The sequence below is a fragment of the Henckelia pumila genome, chromosome 3 (assembly GCF_033568475.1).
Source record: "Henckelia pumila isolate YLH828 chromosome 3, ASM3356847v2, whole genome shotgun sequence".
Taxonomy (NCBI): domain Eukaryota; kingdom Viridiplantae; phylum Streptophyta; class Magnoliopsida; order Lamiales; family Gesneriaceae; genus Henckelia; species Henckelia pumila.
This window is the reverse complement of record NC_133122.1, coordinates 38,727,696-38,751,461: the sequence shown is the minus strand read 5'-3', so window position 1 is coordinate 38,751,461 and position 23,766 is coordinate 38,727,696. Positions and strand designations below refer to the sequence as shown.

General features: G+C 33.6%; 3 protein-coding genes across 3 annotated transcripts; 1 reads left to right on the top strand and 2 right to left on the bottom strand.

The window, feature by feature from the left end:
- The first annotated feature begins 14,366 nt into the window (after positions 1–14,366).
- On the top strand, positions 14,367–18,645 carry LOC140887559 (leucine-rich repeat receptor-like tyrosine-protein kinase PXC3). Its single transcript, XM_073294877.1, has 2 exons — positions 14,367–17,603; positions 17,921–18,645. The coding sequence occupies exons 1-2, from the start codon at positions 15,260–15,262 to the stop codon at positions 18,244–18,246; spliced, it is 2,670 nt and encodes an 889-aa protein (XP_073150978.1). The 5' UTR covers positions 14,367–15,259; the 3' UTR covers positions 18,247–18,645.
- Positions 18,646–19,138: 493 nt separating this feature from the next.
- LOC140889989 (zinc finger AN1 and C2H2 domain-containing stress-associated protein 13-like) lies at positions 19,139–21,828 on the bottom strand. The gene is made up of 2 exons (XM_073297734.1): positions 21,540–21,828; positions 19,139–20,142 (listed from the first exon to the last, which is right to left on the bottom strand). The coding sequence occupies exons 1-2, from the start codon at positions 21,636–21,638 to the stop codon at positions 19,372–19,374; spliced, it is 870 nt and encodes a 289-aa protein (XP_073153835.1). The 5' UTR covers positions 21,639–21,828; the 3' UTR covers positions 19,139–19,371.
- A 1,052-nt stretch (positions 21,829–22,880) lies between these two features.
- On the bottom strand, positions 22,881–23,631 carry LOC140888510 (uncharacterized). The gene is made up of 3 exons (XM_073296200.1): positions 23,590–23,631; positions 23,396–23,477; positions 22,881–23,254 (listed from the first exon to the last, which is right to left on the bottom strand). Exons 1-3 carry the CDS (start codon positions 23,629–23,631, stop codon positions 22,881–22,883), a joined length of 498 nt encoding a protein of 165 aa, XP_073152301.1.
- Between the last annotated feature and the right edge of the window lie 135 nt (positions 23,632–23,766).

Below are 23,766 nucleotides of genomic sequence, written 5' to 3'. Positions count from 1 at the left end.
TGCAGTTAATTCCCTTTGAAGAAATTCGAGAGAAATTACAGAAATTAAAAGCAGAAGTAGCAAAGACAATGTCTTGGATTCATATTGGAGAAATCCAGATTATGATCAAAGCTACTTTTAAAGAAGGAATAGATTCATCCATAGACATCGTAGTATGCGATAAAAGGATGAGGAATATACAAGATGCGGTTCTAGGAACTATCTCGGGAAATTTGTGCGCAGGAAAAATTGTGGGAGTTATTTATCCAAGAATAGCCTACAATTTAGCTGATAGAGATTTTAGTCGAGCCTTGACGTTACATCAAAACTTAAAGGAAAAAAGACTAATGAAGGAAGGTAATAGACCATATTCTATTACATATCAAATTTCATATGCTCTTTCTAATACTCATCATTCTGAATTATTTATTAGAAATGAGTTCATTGAAATTCCAGATATATTTGGGAAAGTTGCTCATGCAATATACCCGGAAAGAATTGAGTTTCCTTTAATTCAGGAAACATACATTCAAATTCAAGACAAATCTGTTCTATACAGAGGTCTTAAAATAGAACCCTGAAGGTTATCGTTCCAAGGAGACCGAATGACAAGTAGGAGATGGGACAAATCTCCTATTCAAGAAATTCCATCAGAATAAAAGGAGTTTTCTATAATAGGAAAACTTAGATCTCCAGAAGGATGGAAAGAAGTGAAAATAGTATTCGAAATTACAAGCCATCGGAATCAGTTTCTTTGTAACTCGATTTACTATTTGGAACAACAAGAAAAAGGAACTTACCAAGGAGTGATAAATATTGGAGAATTGGAAGTTCAAATCTGTGGAATTCCAGGAAAAGAAATGGATCAGCTCATTCTTGGCCTAGAATTTTTGGAGAACCATAAACCATGGAAACGCCTTGAAAAAGGAATAGAGTTCATGGCAAAAGAGAAGACTTGGAGGATTCAATAAAAATTCTGCAAGATGAAAAACCAAGAGAATTGGATAAGGGACAATCCCTTAATCAGATTCAAAAACTCTGTTTATAAACAGAGGAAGAAGAAACTGTTGAAATTAGTAAGTCATGAACATGATTTACTAGAACGCATTGAAGAGGTAGAAAGGATTAACCATACTCTACCTTCTGAAGCTTTAGAAAGACTAAAGGTGAATAGTCTTAATCGGATTACTGAGTTGCAACACAGTCTGTTAAAAATGACAGGGCCATTTAGTAATCCCTTTAAAAAATGACAACAAGTCCTTTCTCCATATACATTCCGATTGGAGTGTTGTATGAACAATATAAGGCTGAATACTTTGCAGCTTATATTGATTCAGGAGCAAGAATTTGTACAGCAAAAAGAGGAGTTTTCCCTGAAGAATGTGAAGAAAAATTGCCAAAAATTGCTGGACGAGATTTCTCTCGAAGAATTTTAATTCTTTGCAAAGGAATAAAACAAGAAGAGATCCTTATGAGAGGAGCAGGTCAGACACCTTGGTACAAGGTAAAGACACCACCAATTTATTTCCATGATACAGGAGCTGATATCCTGTTAGAAAATAACTTCTTACAAATGTTTAAGAAGTACACACAAGACAATGAGTCAAGAAGACTTATGTTCACTACAATTTGTGATCATAAAATTATCATTCAAAGACTCAAGGTTGCTTTTTATCGACAATTGTCGATAATATTTCGCAGCCAGCGTGGTGATAAAGGACAACTTTTTCACCCAAAAATGAAAGATCCAAGAAGGTTTGGAGAAATCATGTTGAAAATAACAACAGAACAAGAACTCCAAACGGATGATATGGAGCTTCTCAAGGTAACTCTAAATCACAGAGATATAGAGTTAGAGAATAAGGTATCCCTTGAAGATGTCAAAAAGAGGCTCAAGGAAAGTTACAACGAGCATCCTTTGGCATGATGGGATAAAAATCAACTCAAAGTCAGCCTTACTCTAAAGGAAGGCAAAGAGTATGAATTCGTCAGATATAAGCCTATCTCGATGAACATAACAGATCAAAGGGATATGAGAATAATTATCAAGGAACATTTGGACCTTGGTCTAATCAAAGAAGGAGTTTCACCATATAGCAGCCCAGGATTTCTGGTCAGAAATCATGGTGAAATAAAAAGAGGGAAACCCAGGTTAGTTATCAACTACCAAGGTATTAATAAAATCTTGGAGTTTGATGGGTACTTCATACCAAGTAGAGAACACCTAATTAGTTGTGTACGAAATGCTAAAGTATTCTCAAAATTTGATTGTAAGTCTGGATTTTACCAGATTCGAATGGAAGAAAGAAGTAAAAAATTCACAGCCTTCTCTACTCCACAAGGACATTATATTTGGGAAGTTATGCCTATGGAATTGGCTAATGCACCCCAGATATTTCAAAGAAAGATGGATAACTTTTTTAAAGATTATTTCAACTTTATGTTTGTTTATATTGATGATATTCTTATAGCATCAAAAAATATAGACGAACACGTTAAACACTTAGAGATTTTCTCTAAAATTTGTAAACAAGAAGGACTGGTGTTATCTGAAAAGAAAGTAGTCATAGCAACAAGAAAAATTGAGTTCCTCGGTATTGAGATTGATGAAACTGGAATAATTCTACAACCCCATATTGTGGAAAAGGTAAAGAATTTTCCAGATAAACTCAAAGATATAAAACAACTCCAGAGTTTTCTTGGAGTAGTTAATTTTGCAGGGATGTTCATTAACAATCTAGCAATGTACAGAAAGGTGTTCAGTCCTTTGTTAAAAAAGGATGCTAGGTTTATATGGACCGATGACCATACTAAAGGGGTAAACCAATTAAAAGAGATATGTAAGAATCTTCCAAAAATGGCTATACCCGTAGATGAAGATGATCTGGTATTATTTACGGATGCCAGCGACGATTGGTGGGCGGCAGTCCTTACCAAAATCACTCCAGATGGGGAAATACCATGCAGATACTATAGCGGTCTTTTTTCAGAATCTAAGGCCATTAGATGGCATATCAACGAGAAGGAATTTTATGCGGTTAAAAGGGCTTTTGAAAAATGACCATTATTTTTACTTGCTAAAAAATTCACTCTGAAGGTTGATAACACCCAGGTAAAAGCTTTCCTAAAGAATAAGATTGAATCTAAACCTGAGAAAGCTAGGTTATTAAGATGGCAAGCATTATGTCAAAATTATATTTTTGATATTTTTATTATTAAATCTCATGAAAATATTCTTGCAGATTTTTTAACAAGAGATGGAAGACAGTGACGTGGATTCCATCCTGAAAATGTAGAGGCATCTCAGGGAACACCTTGGGTTGCTTCAAAACGAGTTCAACCAGTTAGCCATTAATGCTGAAATGGCCGGCAGGTTACAAAAAGTTGATCGGATCAAAGTATCTAATCGAATTACAGGATGTATGCAAGCTCAAACACAACTATGGGCTGCTATTCAAGGGCCAATTGTGAAGGCTATAGAGAAACCATTGGTTTCTCATAAACAAGATATACTAAAACCATTGGTTTTACAAGAACAAGAAATACAACCACCAGTTGTGAAACAAGATGTTGAGAAATCTAAAACTCAAAAAACAAGCGCTAATCTATCATCAGCCTTTGATGATCTGGATGAAGCAACAATTGATGAGGATAACTCATCAAGTCAACCCTCCGCCTCTGGGATAAAAGAGGGAGAGATCAATCTTAGGCCCAACACTGACAAGGGCAAATCTAAGATTGATACTAATCCATCTATTATTTCTCTATTCCAGGTTTATCAACAGAAGTGGGAGAAATTGAATACAAGGAATGAAATCAACCCGAACACTTGCAGGGTTGATGTTGCAGGAATATATCCAAGGGTTTGGCTAAAAAACAATGTCAATCCTAAAGATGTAAAACTCTGGTATGAATTTGGGGCTTTGGCCTCAGTTTATACAATGTCACCAAGCTTTCTGGAGATATCACAGTTATCAAAATGGATTCAGGAAGCAGTCCAAGAAACATGGGCAAATAATGATCATTTGTCCAGAGGAGATGTGCTTGAGTTATATTTTTTCAGTGCAGCTCCAGAACCAACAGTGAAAGGATCACACGAACCCTTTCATTTTATCAAGCTGAGGAAACCTGATATAAACAGTCATAAATTTATCAAGGATCCTAAAACTGAAGAAATACCCTTGGTGTCCACTTTCGGAGAAAATGAGATCTCAACCAGAAGGGCAAGGGGTATTTGGGTCTGTCTTACTGAGATGGACAAAGTCAAGTTTTCATTCAAATTTTATCAGAATTCTGTGAACGGATCGTTCCTGTTGAACACAATGACAGGAAAAACTACAGCATTTGCGGAAGAACTCTTCGAAAAGAAGAGAAATCTTTTGTGGAACAACAAGATGCCGGGGAGTAAAGAAACTCGCCGAAAATTTTGTAACATGGCTCATATTGGACGATGGTCAGAGAATATCTGCCCAGAATGCCCAAATCTGAAGGAGCCAGAATTTGAAAAAACCTTTAGACCCCGAACGGATCGAAAGGATTTTTCCGAGACAAGCAAAGGTGGACAAGGACCATCAAAGATGCGTTTTCAAAGGGGTCTACTTCAAAAGCAAAAGATGCCCCGACAACAATAAAGCAGGCATGTGAGGAGAATAAAGCCAAAAGAAAGTGGCAGGCATGTGATTCCTCCACTAGTAAAAGATGCCATCAATAATGGCATAAAAAATTCAAGACAGCTGCCTCCTCCACTAGTAAAAGATATCATCAATAATGGCATAAAGAAATACAAGACAGCTGTAAGATTCCCTGAAGTTTCTCGGTGAAACGAGTGGAACTACAGCTATAAATACAGGCATTTAAGGAAGCTGAAGACATCGATAATTCCCTTCAGTTTTCTTACAAATAAATTGTTGTAATATTTCTCTTTCTATTGTATTAAGTTTTCTTTATGTATTTCAAGAATAATGCTACTATGAGTAGCTAAACAAGTTGTCTTCTCCTCTTCAAAGGAGTTGATTTATGTAATAATATTATGTCTGAATAATTTCTTTAAAGCCTCTTGTTCTTTCATGCTCATATTTTATAATTAAATTTATATACCATACGCCTTAAGGTAGAAAACGAATTAAGGTTGTGTTGGGTGTCGTTGAAGGAGCTTGTGCAGAAACCATCTGTTGCGACTGCGTGGTTGGAGTGTGAGGAGAACTTCGTAAAACTCGGCAGGTATGACCCGACGACATTATGGTCAAATAGGTATTTGAATTTAATTTATCTTATGGAAGCATGTTGGACCCTAATCTAGAGTATATCGGCTGGAAACCTTGCATAACCAATAATCTTGCATGGCCGGGACTGGTTTGATAGGTATAACAAAGCCACGTACAAAGGATTAGTTTTAATTAATTGTTAATTCAAAAATATTCAAAAATGGGGACCATTAGGGAGTGGAAACAAAGAAAAGGGTGGGTAGGGAGTTAAGTTAAAGAGAAGTTTGGTAATGGGGAGTTTTAAATAATTTGCCCAAAATTATAACTCAATGTTAATATTAAAAAATATAAATATAAAAAAAATTATATGGTATATAATTATAAAAAATTAATATTAAAACATAAAATTAAAAAAAAATTAATTAAAAAAATATTATTAAAAAATATTATTTTTATATTCGAGTCGGGTCGGAAATCCCGTCGGGAAGGGTTGCCTATCCCGATCCCGATCCCGATCCTGACATTGATCGGGTCGGGAAAAATCACGAACACTCGGGTCGGAAAAAGTTCGGAACGAAAAAAATTCGGGACGGAAACGAGTTGGGAATCGGGACGGATCGGAATTTTTTAAAAATTTGCCACCCCTAAAGATGACCAAGAACTGTACTTTATAACCAAAAGGAATGGCAACGTACGGATCGATACGCCCCTAGCCCGTTGGCTGACGACGGGTTTTGGAAGATCGCCGGAATGAGTAAATACTGGGCGAGTACAAATTAAAAGAGGATTGGCTAGCTAGCATGGAGCCTGTAACGTGTAATATATTGTATTGTATTTTTTTAAAAAAAGAAAATAACTAATAAGTAATAAAAATTTAATGTTTTTGCAGTGGAAACATTGGGTGATAAATAAATTAAATTGTACAAGAGTCGAGGGAGGGGGCATATTCCCATGAAACTTGATATAAATAAATTAGACTTTATAATTTAAATGTTTTTATCTTTATGTAAAATTGTACATTTGAATTATTTTATTTGGTTTTTTTTTTTGACGAGATTTTTATTTGGTTTATTGATTGGTGGTATATGTGAGATTTTGTTTTGATTTTTTTTAATTTTATTAAATAGCCATCTAATCTAAGGGAAGTTTAAGGATAACGTAATTCCACGTGGCTATCCAATAAAATCCAGCTTATCGTTTGGGTTAGGGAAGTTAGTCCACTCAAATGTGGGCCTTTTTTACCGGTCCATTAATTTTATATACTTGTACATTTGGCCCACTACTATTTTTTTTTAATGTTATTTATATTGCATTGGGGGAAAGAAGAACAAGAAAGAAAGTGGCATAAAAAAATAATAAATTAGAAATAAGATTAGCCAATAATTTTTGTTGTTATCCACGAGTTCCTCAACAATGACATTTCTTCCCACCCTTTTTCTATTTGATATGCTAAAGTGTTGCATTTAACTTCTTTTTTTAAAAAAAAAAAAAAAGTAAAAACTGAAACAAGGCTAGATTTTAGAGAATTTTGATCACTCAATATATGGTGCAAGAATTCATATATAATATTACTTTAAAAATCAACTCTAAAATCGAAATAATTTTTTAAAAATTTGAGTAAGGCTATTCTATTTTCATGTTACTCAACATTAAATTATGAAAAAAAGTAGACTTTTTCTTGAATAAAATTGTGAGAAAGTAGATTTTATAATGCATATTTAATTTCCCCTCTCTTTAATTACCTTTTGTATGAGCATAGATGGGGTGGGGGACTAGATGGGTAGACAAGAGAGAGACAATGCATGATACAAGGGTCATGATGCATGTCCAATAAAGGGGGAGCCCAATCTCAATCACTTGAGATTCCACATATAAATCCCCTTTGCTTTTCCTCTCTCTCCTTTTTCTTTTCTTCTTAGGCAAAAAATAATAATATTTAAGTACCTTTTTTTTTTGGTTCCTTTTTTCTTTATGGGCCATGTAGATTAATTCACCTAAAGTGGCCACCCACACCATCACCCATTCACATGATATGAGTACCAAAAAGATGGTGGAGTCAAGTCATCTGAAATTTGCTTGAAAAAAAATATGTTCTCTTCTTCAGCAATATTTTAACAATTTTTGAATTAAATAGTGTCACCATTTCATATGATGTCGTAATCATGGGAAAATTCCCCATTTTTCAAGTGTTTTAGATTGTGCCATCTACATGCTAGCAAGTGTGTTTTCATCATTAACACTCTACAATCAATAGATAAGTAGAGAGTTGGGTATGAAATCCGAGGCAACATTTAGAATTTTTTTCGTTAATCCAAATATATTTTTGTATTATATATTAAATCCTCGAATTAATCTTCGACGATTTTTCGATCTATTCTAGTCGTCCTAAGTACAGACAACAACAGGGGATTATATTGGTGCCTGCAACCTTTACTCATTTGGGATGTTGGAGATGGACCATAAAGGACATGGAGTATGTTTAATCATTTCTGTCTTATGAAACTTCTTGCTATATAATATCTACTAAAAACTTGTATTATTATTATTATTGTTGTTGTTGTTATTATTATTTTTGAACCAGATAATCCGCTAATACAATTAATTTTGTTATCAATTATAATATGTTTGATTTTCTTTTGTACACCTCAGAAATATTATACACGCTTATATTAATGTATAAAATTGAAAATATTTATACGAATAAAATTCTAAACACCTCATATAGGTAATAAAGTGCAGCAAAAGGAAGCAACAAGAGGGGTGATGAAATGATTAGATCTTTTGATTTTGGAAAGTGATGCCAATCATAACAATGCACAAAGTGCAGCCTGTATTTCCCAGTTTCCTTTCAATTAAATAATATACAAATTAAAACCCCACAATTCAAAAATAAATAAATAAATAAATAAATAAATAAATAAATAAATAAATAAATAAATAAATAAATAATAATAATAATAATAATAATAATAATAATAATAATAATAATAAAGGCAACATATGCAAATTAATTAATTAATTAAATCCCCGATTCCTCCAAAAATCAAGCCTTAATCTCCTCTTAATGCCTACGTACTCTGGAGTAAGCTCATGATTATGTTCAAAAGCGATCTTAAAACCAGGAAGAAGTTCGGCCTAGTTTTGCTTTATATTTATAATTTAAAGTTGTGTACGTATTTATATATCAATGGATTCTAGTCGTTAAGCAGAACTTTCGGTCATTCTAGCATAATTAATTTTTTGGTTTGGTAAAAAAATCCAAGCATCATATTTTACCAAAATATAATCTACAATAACGCTTGTAACTTAAATCTTTTAAATGATATATAGGTAGCACAAATGTCACATGTGATTAATTTGGATTTTGTACCATACACGGTATCAATATTAAATCATGTGAATCTCATATTATATGCACCATAGATAATTATTTTTCGTCAAGTGTCCGTCATTCTAATAGAAAGAACAATTATTTTTGCTTAACAGTTCAAGTCCATCGTTTCGGTTGCTCTTTAGTTCAATAACTTATATACTCTTTTTGTCTTATATATTTATATTTATATGCGCGCGTTCACACATATTAAAAATATTATTGAAAAAACATGTTTTACAGATAGAATTTTCAATTTACCCTTGTTTAATGAGTTATTTGTAGGGGTGGGAATTCGGGTACGAGTATCCAAAACCCGACCCGATCGGGTATATATCGGATCGGGTAGGGTATTTGGTTTTAAATGTCGGGTTCGAATATTACCAGAACCCGATTCTATTGTGAGCGGGTCGGGTCGGGTAGAAAAAATCCTACCCGAAACCCGATCGGGTACCCGACCTAATATAATATGTATAGCACGTAAATTATTAATATAAACAATTTAATAATATTATAGTATAAATTACCTTAGTTAGCACCGTAACTACTAAATACAATGTTGCATAATATTGATAACTTTTAAGAATATAATATAATATATTCACTTAGTTATATTAACTTGGATATATTATAGGAAAATATATTTTTTTTTAAAGGATAGTATAGGAAAATATTCACTTGTTTGAAATTGACGAAATTTAGACCATGTGTAAAGGTTATTTTTTTTTATTAGCGTAATCTGTTAAATAAAATATATATAATATTTTTTAATTTCTACATCCATATTTTGTTTTTTTAAAAAGGAATAAGTCGGGTACCCGACATTGGGTACCCGTTGTTATTCGGGTACCCGACAATCGGGTACCCGACTATATCGGGTTATGATCGGGTATTTTTTTTCCTACTCGATATGTCGGGTACCTGACCGTTAACTACCCGAACCCGACAAAACCCGACCCGTGCCCACCCCTAATTATTTGGCATGAGATAAAATTTGTTGGAAGTAAGTAATATATTTAGTGAATATGGATAGATTGGCAAAATAATTGAGCAAATAATACTGGATATACTATATATTTGTTGTGGATAAAAAAAAATGGTCTTTCTATTTGAAATAGATGTATAAATTTATATTGATTCTTAAAAATTTTACTCAAGAATGTGAATTCATCTCTTTCAAAAAAAAAATGTGAATTCATTTTTTGAATGAAGTTCAATAAATATCGAAACCTTGAAAAATAATTGGTCATGATATGCTAACATAAGGAGGCATGATGCCTATAAAATATATAGATCACACACGATCAAATTAAAAATATATTTTAAAAGAGATACTATCGTTATGCTAAATTCTAATCAGTAATGAGTACGTTATCATATTCATAATATCCAACTCACGCTCCCATTTACATCTATATCTAAATTATTTGTACCAATCATAAAATTAACCTTGCAAAAAAATTGGTCTTTATACTATATATACATATCTATACATTATCATAGTATAATATATTTGAATATAAGTGTAGGCCCTTGCGTTGCATAGGGATACTCCAATCCATATCTACTGTCATATCTCCAAATTGAAACATCAATGGGAAATTATTTAATTCGAATTACCTAATGTTCCCTCAGCAGCAAAATTTGGTTCTCCAATCAAGCACAAAATTATACAAGTGGACTCATCTTTTATTCTTTACATTTTCTCGTGCTTCCAACAAAAAACAAGAGTGTGAAAATCTAAAAAATATACATATACATCTTTTAGTACTAAAATTGACTTTTTAATTGGATCATAAACCAATTAAATCATTTACAATTACATAAATTTGATATTTTATAGATAATTTATATACCAAAATAATTTTTACTCAAAATTCTATCAGAGAAACCATAGTAGGGGTGTGGTTCATCACCCGCATGGGAGATTTGCATCTTTAACTTGAATGAAAAAATTAAACCCACACTTAAATTAATATTTTCAAAATTTTGACTTGAATCTGCCTCTAAATTTTAAATTTTTTTTTTGTAGGAACGTGAGTTAAAAAATTGTTTGCGTATAAATTATTTCGGACATAAAAAATTTTAAAAATTATTTAAAATTTTACCACATTAAAAATTTATAAGGGTATTTTTTTTATCATATGATGATCAGTTGATGGTCGAAATTCGTGAGAATATATATTGTGAAAATGCTTGAGTGGGCGTAATGATGCGAATATCAACATCGTAAGTGAAATAAATTATGATGAATTAGTTAAACGTTAAGTCATGGAAACAGGCAATTAAAGGGACAATATGTGTTTGGGAAACCAGACACTCAGAAATAATTTGCAACAACGACAACAAATGGACATTACATGGCCCCAATTGTTGCAATATGTCCTAGCATGCTCATTTCTTGCAAATTTCAACAAACTTAGGTAAAAAGTGAAATCCATTTCACTTTCTTGATGCATATCGAACAGTCGAACACAGTTGAGTAAATTAAGTTGTTTTCTACGTAAATTTTTTTCACAACAAATTAATATAAGGTGGCCCATCTTTTTCTTTTTCTTTTAAAAAAAAACAAACTGATATATTAATTAGCATCAAAGGTTATAAACTGAATTACCGACGAAGTCGGAATAACACGACCGACTAGATCAATTAAAGAACCGGTACTCTTAGCTGTGAGCAGCCTGATTCGCTGATCTTTTAACAAAAACAAAAGAAATCAATTGAATTTCCTGAGCTAGGACCTTACAATCTTCAATAACCAATCCAACTGGCGAAGAATCCGGAGCCGTAGACTTTAAGGATTCTATAACAGAATTGACTCAATTCTATGCTAAAGACAATTTACACTTCTTCTTTTAAATAGTATCTACTTCTCACATAAAAATGAGAATGAGATGATCTTGTAGTTCTTGGTTTGTCAAGATTCATTGTTAAAAGTTCTATTTCCATTTTTCATTGAAACCAAACTTGTGCTCGAGAGAAAGTTGTTCATGCATTAATATAGAGGAGTTGTGGTAGTCCCTCTTAGGGGTGTAAACGAGTCGAGCTACTCGTGAATAGCTCGGTCAAAACTTGACGCAGAAGAGTCCTGACAAATGATGATTCAGACGAGATTCGGCGTTTTTGAACCACGAAACGCTCGGCTTCCATTTGGGTTGTAAGTGTAGCCAACCTTCTATTAAAGATAGGGCAGAAAGAAATAGTAGAAAAAGAGCTCCAGTTAGACCAAGCTCGAGCTCGAGCTCGATTTGACCAAACTCGAGCTCGAGCTCGAGAACATACAATCGCTCGAGCTCGAGCTCGAGCTCAAAATATATGTGTTCGAGTAGCTCACGAGCTACTCGATAACACATATAAATATAAAATATAATATAAATATAATGTATATAATATTTTATTTATTTATTTATTCATATAATTTTTTATTTATATATATTTATATATAATTATATATAATTTTCGAGCTCGAGTAGCTTGAGCACGAAATTAACTACTCGCTCGAGATCGAAATCGAGTAGTTAAATATCATGACTTGAGCTCGAGCTCGAATAGTGTGCTACTCGACTCGGCTCGACTCGATTACACCCCTGACTCCCTCTGATTGGACGTACAGTATTTCATATCTCACGAGTGAATCGAAAGCTGGATCTATCTCTCCCGAATCCTTCGTCTATCTTCCAAAGGAGAGGTTTTGTTTCAACCTTAGTTCGAACGGAGGAGTATATCATGCTAATGTGTCTGTTTCGTTTGGATTTACGGATTTGATTCGAGAAAATATTTGAGGATTTACGAGTGAATCGAAAGCTTAGATTCGAACAAATCCATTAATCAAAGCACAACCGTGAATTTATGTGTGTATATCTCAAGCTGGTTGTAGCAAGTGGTGTGTTGAAATTAGAAAGCAACAGTATAAGTTAACTAGCTTTCATATGCCTCGGATTTTTAATTATGTCATGAGGGAAACATATAGTATGGTCCACATTGATGGAATCCTAAGTTATATACAGCTCCGAGAGAAATAAAATAGCATTACGAGATTATACACAGTACATAATATAATTTTTTTTAATGCAAATATCTCAGAATTACATCATTATTTTTTAATTTATAGTCACTTCATAAAATTTTAATAAAAATAGAAAGTAATTATTAAATAATTGAAGCTCGATAAATTTTCAACACTTAATGTGATTCATATTGAACCACATGAGTCACTGTATGTAATCCAGCTCAAGTCAACATTACTGTTCTTGATTGGCTTCTTTTCTTTCATTTTACGCAACAAATGCATCCCACATTGTGTTTAAATAGTTCTAGCATATTTTTCTCGTGTAAACATATTTTTTATTAATAAAATTTCTCGTTTGCTTATTTAATTTAATTTTAAGTTCTTTTGCATGATTCAATATCGAGTTGTTTTCATAACACCTTATAGATAATAATAATTAGTATATCGATGCACGCATTACGTGTTTTTGTAATATTTTTTTAAATAATTTGATTATATTCAACGAAGAGTAATATCATCGTTGTAAAAATTACCGAAAGACTAACTTCAATTTAAAATGTCTAAATTAAAAAAAAAAAAAAAAACAAAAGAAACAAAAGTGAAATATCTATACCGTATAAGAGAAATTTTAATAAAAATAAAATAAAATAATGTCCTTTTTAGTATTGTGTCTAATAGACACATTCTTTATATATAGTATATATTGCGTCAATTGACAAATTCTTTTCATATATATTCTAATATATATATATATAATATAGAAGAGTTCTTTTATTGTGCCCAACTCTATATACCCAACTCCATGCCCACCATGTACAATATGTGATAAGTCAACTCATCAATTGTGTTGGTCAACTCACATATTGTACATGGTGGGCATGGAGTTGGGCATATGAGTTGGGCACCATAAAAGAACTCTAATATAGAATAATATATTGAAACCATAGAAGTTTTTTTATATATAAAAGGAAAAAAAATTTAAAAAATAATCTATTATAAGGTAGAGTTCAACCTAGCATATGAGTATCATGTCAATGATAGATCTAATGTCTCATGATTTGCCACGCCAACAATATATCATTAATTACGCCATGTGTAAAAATACGAATCATTAAATGCATGATTTGATAATTACCCTTAGTGCAGAAGAGTTTAAATCACGAGATACAATGTCATAAGCTAAGCAGGTAGTACACTCGAACTCAAATATAGATTTAAGTTAATAAGAATGATCTTCCTAGAAAATCTATTAATGACCAATATACTGATATGCGATAAGTCGATAACGATTAGAGTAAAAAAGAACTCGAATTTCCAAAGCGATTGCTCACATCGAATCTAGATTCTCAATAAGATGGTTAATTGCTCGAAGTGCTCGAAAAAAGTTCGAAAAGATACAAACATTGGAGAAACCTTAGACTTAATATGTAAATCTAATATAAAAATTCAAAATCTATCTACCACCCAAAAAAAAAAAAAATCAATTCTAGACACTATTTGGAAATAGTAATATTTTCAATACATTTCAAAATTTAATCAAAGTTGAGAGTCAGTTATCTGATAGAACTCCCGTAATATTTCGAGCCAGATTAAAAGAAATTTCATCGAATAGATTATAATCAATTCAATTGAATTAATCAAAATAATAATATATCACAATTATATTTATTTTCAATAAACACAAATAAAAAATAAAGAATATAATTAACATTTAATATTTTCGGAAATCAATAATTAATAAATTAACTGGAATTCCTAGCTAACTTGTAGTACAGCGAAGTATAATTGAGGCACGCTTGCAACAGTCTGAGGCAGAAACAGTGTCATTGATTCAAGACTGCTCATTTCTCGTGAAGCTTTCACTATGCACAAACATGGCGTCTCACCATTCTCTCTCTCTCTCTCTCTCATTCACAGAGTGACAGAGCGCAGAAAACATCTGATTCTGAGCATTTCTGAAAGCTGTTATTACCTATAAACATTGTACAATCTCTCTTCCACAACCTGCGTTCTTCTGTAGTCCTAGGAAAGTTCCTTTCCTTCTTTTCCTACCTGCAAGCTTTTGCTCAGCTTTGTTATTGTTCTTTTTTTTCGGGTTTTAGCGTGTTGGGATTGATTTTTTATTTTTTTGAGGGTAGTCAGTCGATTGAGTTTTGATAACGAGTTCTTGAAATTACTCTCTGCCCTTTGCCAATCTTGCTTGCCCTCGTGTCTGTTGTGTGTGCTTTCACGTAATATGTGATGTTCCTGCAGAAAAGATTACTGCTTTTTTGGTAGATTTTGGGCTGAATTGGTATGTTTGGTTTTGTTGGTTTTGATCGAGATATCATAAAAAGTACATTTTTACTACTCGAGTTGTGGGGAAGGAAAGGTCATTGCTTTCTATTTCCCTTCATTTTCAAGATTTTTGAGATGGGCCATTTAGGAAAGGTGAAATGTGATGGTGGGGTAGTCTATTTCAAGGCTTTTGTTGTTTCGCTTTACTAAAAATATGTAATGGCAGAGCCTTCATGTTGTTTGCTCTGTTACCTATTTGTGGATTCACAGCGTAAATAGAAATATAGAAGCTCATGTTTTTGATGAAATTCACTATAATTTGATGTTTTCACGACCCTTTTTGGCTTTGTGAGGATAAGAAAACATCTTTAGTTCCATCTCTTTTCTTTTTCTTTTCCCCAAATTGCGAGCAACACAAAAATGCAATTCTTTAGTTTGTTGAGCATTTTGCTTTTTGGGTTCCTCTCATCTTCTCAACTTGGTTTTACTCAAGTGCTCGATGATGAAGAAACACTACTAGAAATCGGGAAAGAGATTAGATTATCTGGTTGGAACGTAAATAACTCAGATTATTGCTCGTGGCCTGGCATTTTTTGCAGCTCCAACAATTCATTTGTTGAGAGGCTTGATCTTTCTAATCATGGACTTCAAGGTAATGTGACTCTCATTTCTAAGCTCAAAGCACTAAAGTGGCTTGATCTTTCATACAACAATTTCCAAGGCATCATTCCATCTGCTTTTGGGTATTTATCTGAGCTTGAGTTTCTTGATTTATCATTCAATAAGTTTGGAGGTTCAATACCTCTAGAGTTGGGTATGCTTAGAAATCTCAGGGAATTAAACCTTTCTAATAACTTGCTCATGGGTGTGATACCTGATGAGCTCGAGGGTTTAGAGAAGCTGCAGGATTTACAGCTGTTTTCAAACAGATTGAATGGTTCTATCCCATTGTGGGTGGGTAATCTTACCAATTTGAGAATCTTTGCTGCTTACGAAAATGAGTTGAGTGGTGTGATTCTTGATAAGTTAGGTTCGGTCTCTGAACTTCAGTTGCTGAATCTTCATTCAAACCAGCTTGAGGGGTCGATTCCTGATAGCATTTTTGCAATGGAAAAGCTTATAACATTGGTTCTGACTCAGAATAGATTGAATGGGAGTATTCCTGAATCGATCGGGAAGTGCAAAGACCTTTCAAGTATTCGGATTGGGAATAACAACTTGACTGGAGGCATTCCTAAAGAAATTGGAAATATCAGTGGCCTCACATATTTTGAAGCAGACAATAACAATCTTTCTGGAGAAATTGTGACCGAATTTTCTAGATGCTTGAACCTGTCCCTCCTTAATCTAGCCTCAAATGGGTTCACTGGATCCATCCCACCTGAGTTTGGTGAACTTGGTTATCTCCAGGAGTTGATTGTTTCCGGGAACAGTTTGTATGGAGACATTCCAACTTCAATTCTTCGGGGCAAGAATCTGAACAAGCTCGACTTGAGCAATAATAGATTCAATGGCACCATACCGGAGAGTATCTGCACTACTTCAAGATTACAGTTCCTGCTTTTGGGTCAGAATTCAATAAGTGGAGAGATTCCACATGAGATTGGGAACTGTACAAAACTGCTTGAATTACATCTGGGTGGTAACAGTCTCACTGGAAGTATTCCACCCGAGATTGGTCATATCAAGAACTTGCAGATTGCTTTAAATTTGAGTTCCAACCATCTCCATGGCCAATTGCCTGAAGAACTTGGAAGACTAGACAAGCTAGTTTCGTTAGATGTATCTGATAATCAACTGAGTGGAAGCATTCCAGCCGCATTAAAAGGCATGTTAAGTTTGATAGAGGTTAATTTTTCAAACAATCAGTTCAGCGGTCAGATACCTTCCTTTGTTCCCTTTCAAAAAAGCCTGAATTCAAGCTTTCTCGGAAATAATGGGCTCTGTGGTGAGCCCTTGAGCATTTCTTGTGAAGGTTTGAACGATCAGGCTCATGATGCTTACCACCACAAGGTGTCTTACAGAATAGTATTGGTTGTCATTGGTTCGGGTTTGGCTGTTTTCGCATCGGTGACAGTAGTTGTCTTGCTGTTTATGATGCGGGAGAGGCAAGAAAAAGTTGCGAAAGACTCAGGAACTGATGAAATTGAACCAAGTACTACACCAGTAATTATACTTGGAAATGTGTTTGTTGAGAACCTCAAGCAAGCTGTAGACTTTGAAGCAGTTGCCAAAGCAATTACGAAAGATACAAATAAGCTCTGTATTGGTACATTTAGCACTGTATACAAAGCCGATATGCCATCTGGTATGATACTATCCGTTAGAAAACTAAAATCAATGGATAGAACCATAGTTCATCATCGGAGCAAGATGATCAGAGAAGTTGAAAAGATGAGTAAACTCTGCCACGAAAATTTGATGAGGCCTATTGGGTTTGTGGTATTTGAAGAAGATGTTCTTTTATTACATCAGTACTTTCCGAATGGAACGTTGGCTCAGTTTCTTCATGAGATTTCGAAGAAACCGGAATACAAACCTGATTGGTCTGCTAGACTTGCTATTGCCATAGGAGTGGCTGAAGGGCTGGCATTTCTCCATCATGTGGCCATTATCCACCTTGATATATCTTCGGGAAACATAGTTCTGGATCATAATTTTAATCCATTAGTCGGCGAAGTTGAAATATCTAAGCTCCTTGACCCATCTAGAGGGACAGCAAGTATCAGTGCTGTTGCTGGTTCATTTGGATATATTCCCCCAGGTATCCCTTCTGTTTTGAATCTGAGTAGATCCAACATTTCAACCGCCTGTCATGATCTTAAATTGATTCCATGAGAAATTTTCGAGCAGTTAATAAGTTTGTGAACTCCTCACCCTTAGAAGGGTGGTTTTTGGATTTGGGTCTTCATTTAAATTTATGTGTTCAATTCCCTGCTAGAATGCTCTCTTATTCTATTTCGAATTCCAAAATAAAATATTTTTAACCATAGAACACAAATATACTTTGCCAACATCATTTTAATAACATGCTTTTAACCTTATTTAACTTGCCTACATTCTTTTTAACTTGTTCAACAGAATATGCATATACCATGCAAGTTACAGCGCCCGGTAACGTTTATAGCTATGGAGTTGTCCTGCTTGAGATCCTCACAACACGACTTCCTGTGGAAGAGGCTTTCGGTGAAGGGGTTGATCTGGTGAAGTGGGTTCATACTGCTCCCATTCGAGGGGAGACCCCAGAGCAGATCCTGGACTCTCGGCTGAGCACCGTGTCATTCGGTTGGAGGAAAGAAATGCTGGCTGCTCTAAAAGTAGCTTTACTCTGCACAGATAGCACACCAGCAAAACGGCCCAAGATGAAGAAGGTCGTCGAAATGCTTAATGAAATCTCTCAAAACTAGGCCAAGTGGATTTTTCTACCGATCATACTACACTGCATTGTATCTAGGCTACACCAGTTGACTGAGGAAACACATTTGCACAAGCCCGCGACTTTCGTGTAATATTGGGAAATCCTCCGGGGTTGGCTGCATCTCGGATCCCCGGTGGTATGTAGAAGTTGATAATAAACCAAAGTTGCAATCTTTATTCATAGAAATTATGGAAGAGATGATAAGATGCTTGCAAAGAGAGCGGGTTCTCTCTTAGAGTTGTGATTGGCCCCTAATGAGGTGAATAAGAATTTATTTGTTTCTCATATGTATGATATGAATTAAAATGGTATATTTTTGTATTATTTTAATTATAGGTAATCTTAAATGTGTTGACAAATTGGTGAACCATGAAAAAATGTAACTGTAATTGTCTAGACTCCAATCTAGTGGTGGTAAAACACTTGCTATGAGCTCAAGTGGATAGTATTTATTTTGGTGCATATTTTAAAGTAATGCCAAAAATCGTCCCAATTCACCCCATGCAAATAACATTCAAAAGATTAAGTTTTAAAATAGTTTGATAAATTATATTTTCCACTCAACTTCAGTACCTCAAAGATATATTACTTGGAAAACCATTAATTTGTACTTTCAATTAAGATATATAATTTTTAAACTGTATGTATAAATTATAATTTTATTATGATGTAATTTCTTTCATTTAATGATTTAATACGTACATTTATTCTTATTCTTTCTAAAAAATAATTTCATTGAAGTAATTCTTGTATAAAAGTTTCAAATTTTCACGTACAAAGTGTGATCAATGATAATTTGTTTTCCTAATTTACAAACAAATATCTTCTCATTTCGTCACAGGTAATAATCAAAATGCATGATGTTCCCCACTTGCTTAACCTGTCATGAAAAGATCAGCAACACTTTTCCCTTGCACATCTTAGTAAATAATAATAATGATACATGTTTCTTTAAAACAAGAAAAAAATAATCACCGGCCATTGGTAACAGCCATGCTCAAGCCACTCTCAAAAAAAAAAAAAAACAGCCATGCTCAAGCCTACAAACAAAAAATTTAATGGAATAACACTAGCATCAAATGAGCACAGTTGTCAAGTTTTGGCTCACAGTTGATCACGATTTTGAGACACCTCCATGTTCTCTCTCGACATGCTCCACAAGGGTTACAGGATCGCGAAATCCTTTACTACATTTGGGACAGACATCGAGTGTCGCCTTCATGACCCCATTCCTTTCATGAACTTTTTCTACATGATTTACCAGAGCTCCAACATTAGGGAATCTTAAATTGCACCGTGGACACACTTCAACTTGCCCACTCACACTTCCATGTTGACTTGTACTGCCATTGCTACTCTGGACTGCTCCGTCCTTACTCAATGCTTGATTGAATTCATTGCTCAATCTAGCTATTCCAGCTTCAGCTGTGGATCTAACTGAAGAAGCTGCCTTGAGGAAACTTGTGGTCCAATTTGATGAAGAAGTGACCGGAGCTCGTGTGGGGTCCTGTTTTTGGCTTCTATTCAGAAATCCCATAAACTGAAACGAGGGTTCGGGTTTCTTGGGTCCAGGACACTTGTGGTCTGGTCCAAACCTATGTTTCAAACAATGGTCGAGTGCACAATCTCTACATTTGATTGAGTTAGAGAATGTTAGAATATCTCTGCAGCCTGGTACTGGGCATTTCCTTTTCTTGGTAGTGTTTTCATAGTTTGATGGGTCACACTCAATGTTTACATGTGATTCCCAAGTAATATTAGGATCTTCATTGTGGATCAAACGAACTCCTTTTGCACAGAGTGGGCAGATGACAACAGTAACATCATGCTTGTTAGCTTTGGGACATTGGTGTCGGCTATAGCTCCGATGTTCAAGACAGAACACCTGCGAAGATTTTGCCGTGGAATTTAGAAGATTGACAAGAACTGATTTTATGACAGTCATTGGTGGATGAAATGAGGAATACGGGCACAATTAACATTAGCAATGACTATAGACAGTATAGTAAAGTCCCAGCTACCATAAATGAAACCAGAATATGCAATGGTAGATAAGTCAAATAGATGATCAGGGATAGAAATGAATGTAAGCTATAGCTCCTCAACAAATTTCATCGGGCAGAGTACATTGGCAAGAAATTCCCGTGTGACTGGAAATATCAGAACAGAACACATAGCATCAATATCACTATCAGGCTTTCTACAAATAGAAAAGTTCAACAGACCACAGAATCAACAGACTTCTTGAAGTATAAAATATGTAGTAGAATCCACAGCTTCCAAATAAAAGAAATTTAAGAAATATGAATAGCTAAACAATCATCAGTTTTAATTTAAAAAGACAAAAGGAAAAGCAAATTTGATTCCAGAATCTTCTCCACTCCAAGTTATCATTGATATTGTAGAAGGTGTTAGATATATCCAATCTGTCTCATCATTAAAAAGAATCACGAGCCAACTCTTAAAAATGTATGGAAAAAAACGCACGGACCAAAGTAGGACTGCTGTAACAGGAACAATGACCCCCTGTTTCATTGGACTTTTCACATGGAAGTTTTTTTTTATATATAAAAATAAGAAGCTTGATCGTAATCGGTGGTCGCAAATGTTAAGTTCTCCAGATAGCTCTTTAAACAAACTTCAATTATCGTGGCAGTAAAACCACCCAAACAAATAAGTGTAAGTATACATCATTCATCACCATATGCAAATACAGTTTCACAATCTTGTATTCGAGGTCCCTAAATGCAACCATTTCTAGATGGATTTGAAAATAAATAGCTCATGCCAATCAATTACCTCAAATTATTAAGATCGATCCCTTAATATCAAGTCAAACTTCACAGCAATAATTCAGAACCTTCCACACATGCCACGAGTCTGCAATCCTTATGCTCTAAAGTCTAAAAAAACACTTTTACACAGTCTACCCATAAAAAATTTCCCATTCCCAATTCCCAATTCCCAAAAAGTTTTCGAATTAAAGGCGAGTATCGGATCTCATCGGAGTCAACTACAAAAAGAAAAAAAAAAAAAACCACCCGATAATTCCGTTTAAAAATGGACAATCTTTTTTTCTAAAAGCTGATGATGAAACAACAAAGAAGCATAACGTAAAAAAAAAATTTCCAGGTCCTATAAATTATAATTCATCAAACCCAACAATACCACATTGCATACACATAAATCTACGGTTTCCATCTGTATCACCAAAAAAAAAAATCTGATTCCATCAAAACCACGAGTAAATACATTCACATGCATACAAGATCATAAACATACCCGATTGCAGCAATCACATGTGAAAGGAAGGAAATCAATCTGGTGGCAGTCGTCAACGCTGCAGTGTTTCCCTAGATTTGGGAATGCCGGAGTCCCCATGATTCAAACACAGAATCTTGCTGCGGCGAAAAAAAGAGAAATTGATATGACAAATCAATTGAAATACGTGTATAAATCTTGAAATTCGTAGCGTGTTCCCTGGATTCGTGCCGGCAACGGCGAAATTGGGGTTAGATTTTTCTACCCCAATTCCACGTTTAGACAAAGAAAATGCAGGGAAAAAGACAACGCGGAATTTCAAACTTTGACGCCAAATAAATAAAATGAAATAATAAGTTACGGATCTATAAATAAATAAATAAATAAAAGGTACCCTTGAGTTCCACAAAAATAATAACATTTCAAATTAAATTATTTATAATTTTTAGAAAAATAATATTCAAATAAAATAATAAAATTTCTTTTAAAATTTTCATAAAATAGAACCTCACACATACATATATTAAGTAATATATATTAATTATATATCATACTTTAATTTTTTTTGCAAAATAACTCTATATCCAAACCAATACTAGAATGGACCTTGCGCACACTTTACTTTAACCAATGGAATAATTATATACGATATCTTTTGTTAGTGTGTGCACCCTTATTATGTGCTTATATATACTTTGAATAATTATATAAAAATATGATTTATTTTTGCATTAATTATTTTACTTCATTAAAAAAAATTTGAGATAAAGATAGAATTATAATTTTTAAATATAGATATAAATAATGAAAATTTTAAAATAAAATATATTTTATGAAAGTTAAAAAAACAAATTCATCAATAAACTGATATAACAAGGTTTTTTTAAAGGTATTTTAGATATTTGTAAAAAAATTTACTTAAAAATTAAGTAAACACACAATCACTTTTCAAATTTTGCATGTGATTTCAGAAGAGTATTTTCGACCGTTTCACATATTTATATCAATAAGATAAGATAAGATAAATTGATCTAATCTATATGTGCAATAAAAAATAATATTTTGATATAAAAATTAATATTTTTCAAAATTTAAATTGAGATATCTGTTTTATAAAATTAATTCGTGAGTGGTAGAATTTATCTCTTACATGTTATATGGTTTTTTCAGTTGCATGAACAATATTTGGTGCGCCTTTTCTTAAATATGTTATCGAAATGTTTTAATAAATAAAAGATGTAAAACCTATAAGTTACTATAACATTTTTTTTGAAGCAAACACAATCAAATTATTATATTAAAATGATTAAGACGATTACAAACGAGTGAGAGAAAGGCCAACACAGATGTTGGTGCCTCATCTCATGAACTAGGGTTAGGACAACAATGTGCATTCCTAGCAACAACATGGGCAATTTCATTAGCTTTTCTTGGCACAAATCGTACTATAAACTCAGGATATGCATGCATGATTATCTTACATTGAGAGACAATAGAAGCGAATTCAGATAAATCATTTACTGAAGATCCCAACGCATCAACCACAATTTTCAAGTCCGATTCAAATATTACCTTCTGAAACCCCAAATTGTGCACCCAAGAGAGAGCTTCGAGGATGCTCATAGTTTCACCTTCAGAAACCTGTAACCTTCCATGAAAAACAGAAGACCGACATCCTATAAATACTCCTGAAGCATCTCGCAGTACCATACCAAACTCAGTAACCCCTGTACCTTCTGGAAAGGTCGCATCAATATTACATTTAACACATTAAAGATTTTTTTAGACACTATATTAAGATTTATATATATATATAATGTATATATAATTTCTCAAATATTGTTGTTTAATTTTATTTTTATTTTTACTCTTTTCACCTGAAATATGTAGTGTCTTTATCTCCCCTAGAAAATTATAATGATAATACATAGCTGAAGCACTGTCACTTTCGTCCTCACGCTGCAGCACTTACATGTCATTGAAATGTCACCATATTTAATTAACTTGATATATATTTCATTTTTTTCACTCAGGTGTCCTTATTTTCCCATCAGCATACGGACAAACAAACCACTATATGATCTTCAGTTTTCACACCAATTGAAGGACTCATTTGTAAATCTATTTTAATTTTTTTTAATATAGTGATAAAGCGTCACACGCTCGATTTAATTATATGTGTTTGGTTTTCATTTCACGAGTTGCATGTTAGAGATAAATATTGCTTATGACCATTTTTTCTTCCATG

Bases quoted from the DNA above. Each gene is read 5' to 3' on its own strand.
- LOC140887559 (XM_073294877.1), top strand. From the start codon at position 15,260: ATGCAATTCTTTAGTTTGTTGAGCATTTTGCTTTTTGGGTTCCTCTCA. The intron at 17,604-17,920 runs GTATCCCTTCTG...CTTGTTCAACAG, and splicing joins ATTTGGATATATTCCCCCAG to AATATGCATATACCATGCAA.
- LOC140889989 (XM_073297734.1), bottom strand. From the start codon at position 21,638: ATGGGGACTCCGGCATTCCCAAATCTAGGGAAACACTGCAGCGTTGAC. The intron at 20,143-21,539 runs GTATGTTTATGA...AAATCTTCGCAG, and splicing joins CATGTGATTGCTGCAATCGG to GTGTTCTGTCTTGAACATCG.
- LOC140888510 (XM_073296200.1), bottom strand. From the start codon at position 23,631: ATGAGTCCTTCAATTGGTGTGAAAACTGAAGATCATATAGTG. The intron at 23,478-23,589 runs GTTTGTTTGTCC...TAAGTGCTGCAG, and splicing joins AAACTGAAGATCATATAGTG to CGTGAGGACGAAAGTGACAG. The intron at 23,255-23,395 runs GTGAAAAGAGTA...CGACCTTTCCAG, and splicing joins AAAGACACTACATATTTCAG to AAGGTACAGGGGTTACTGAG.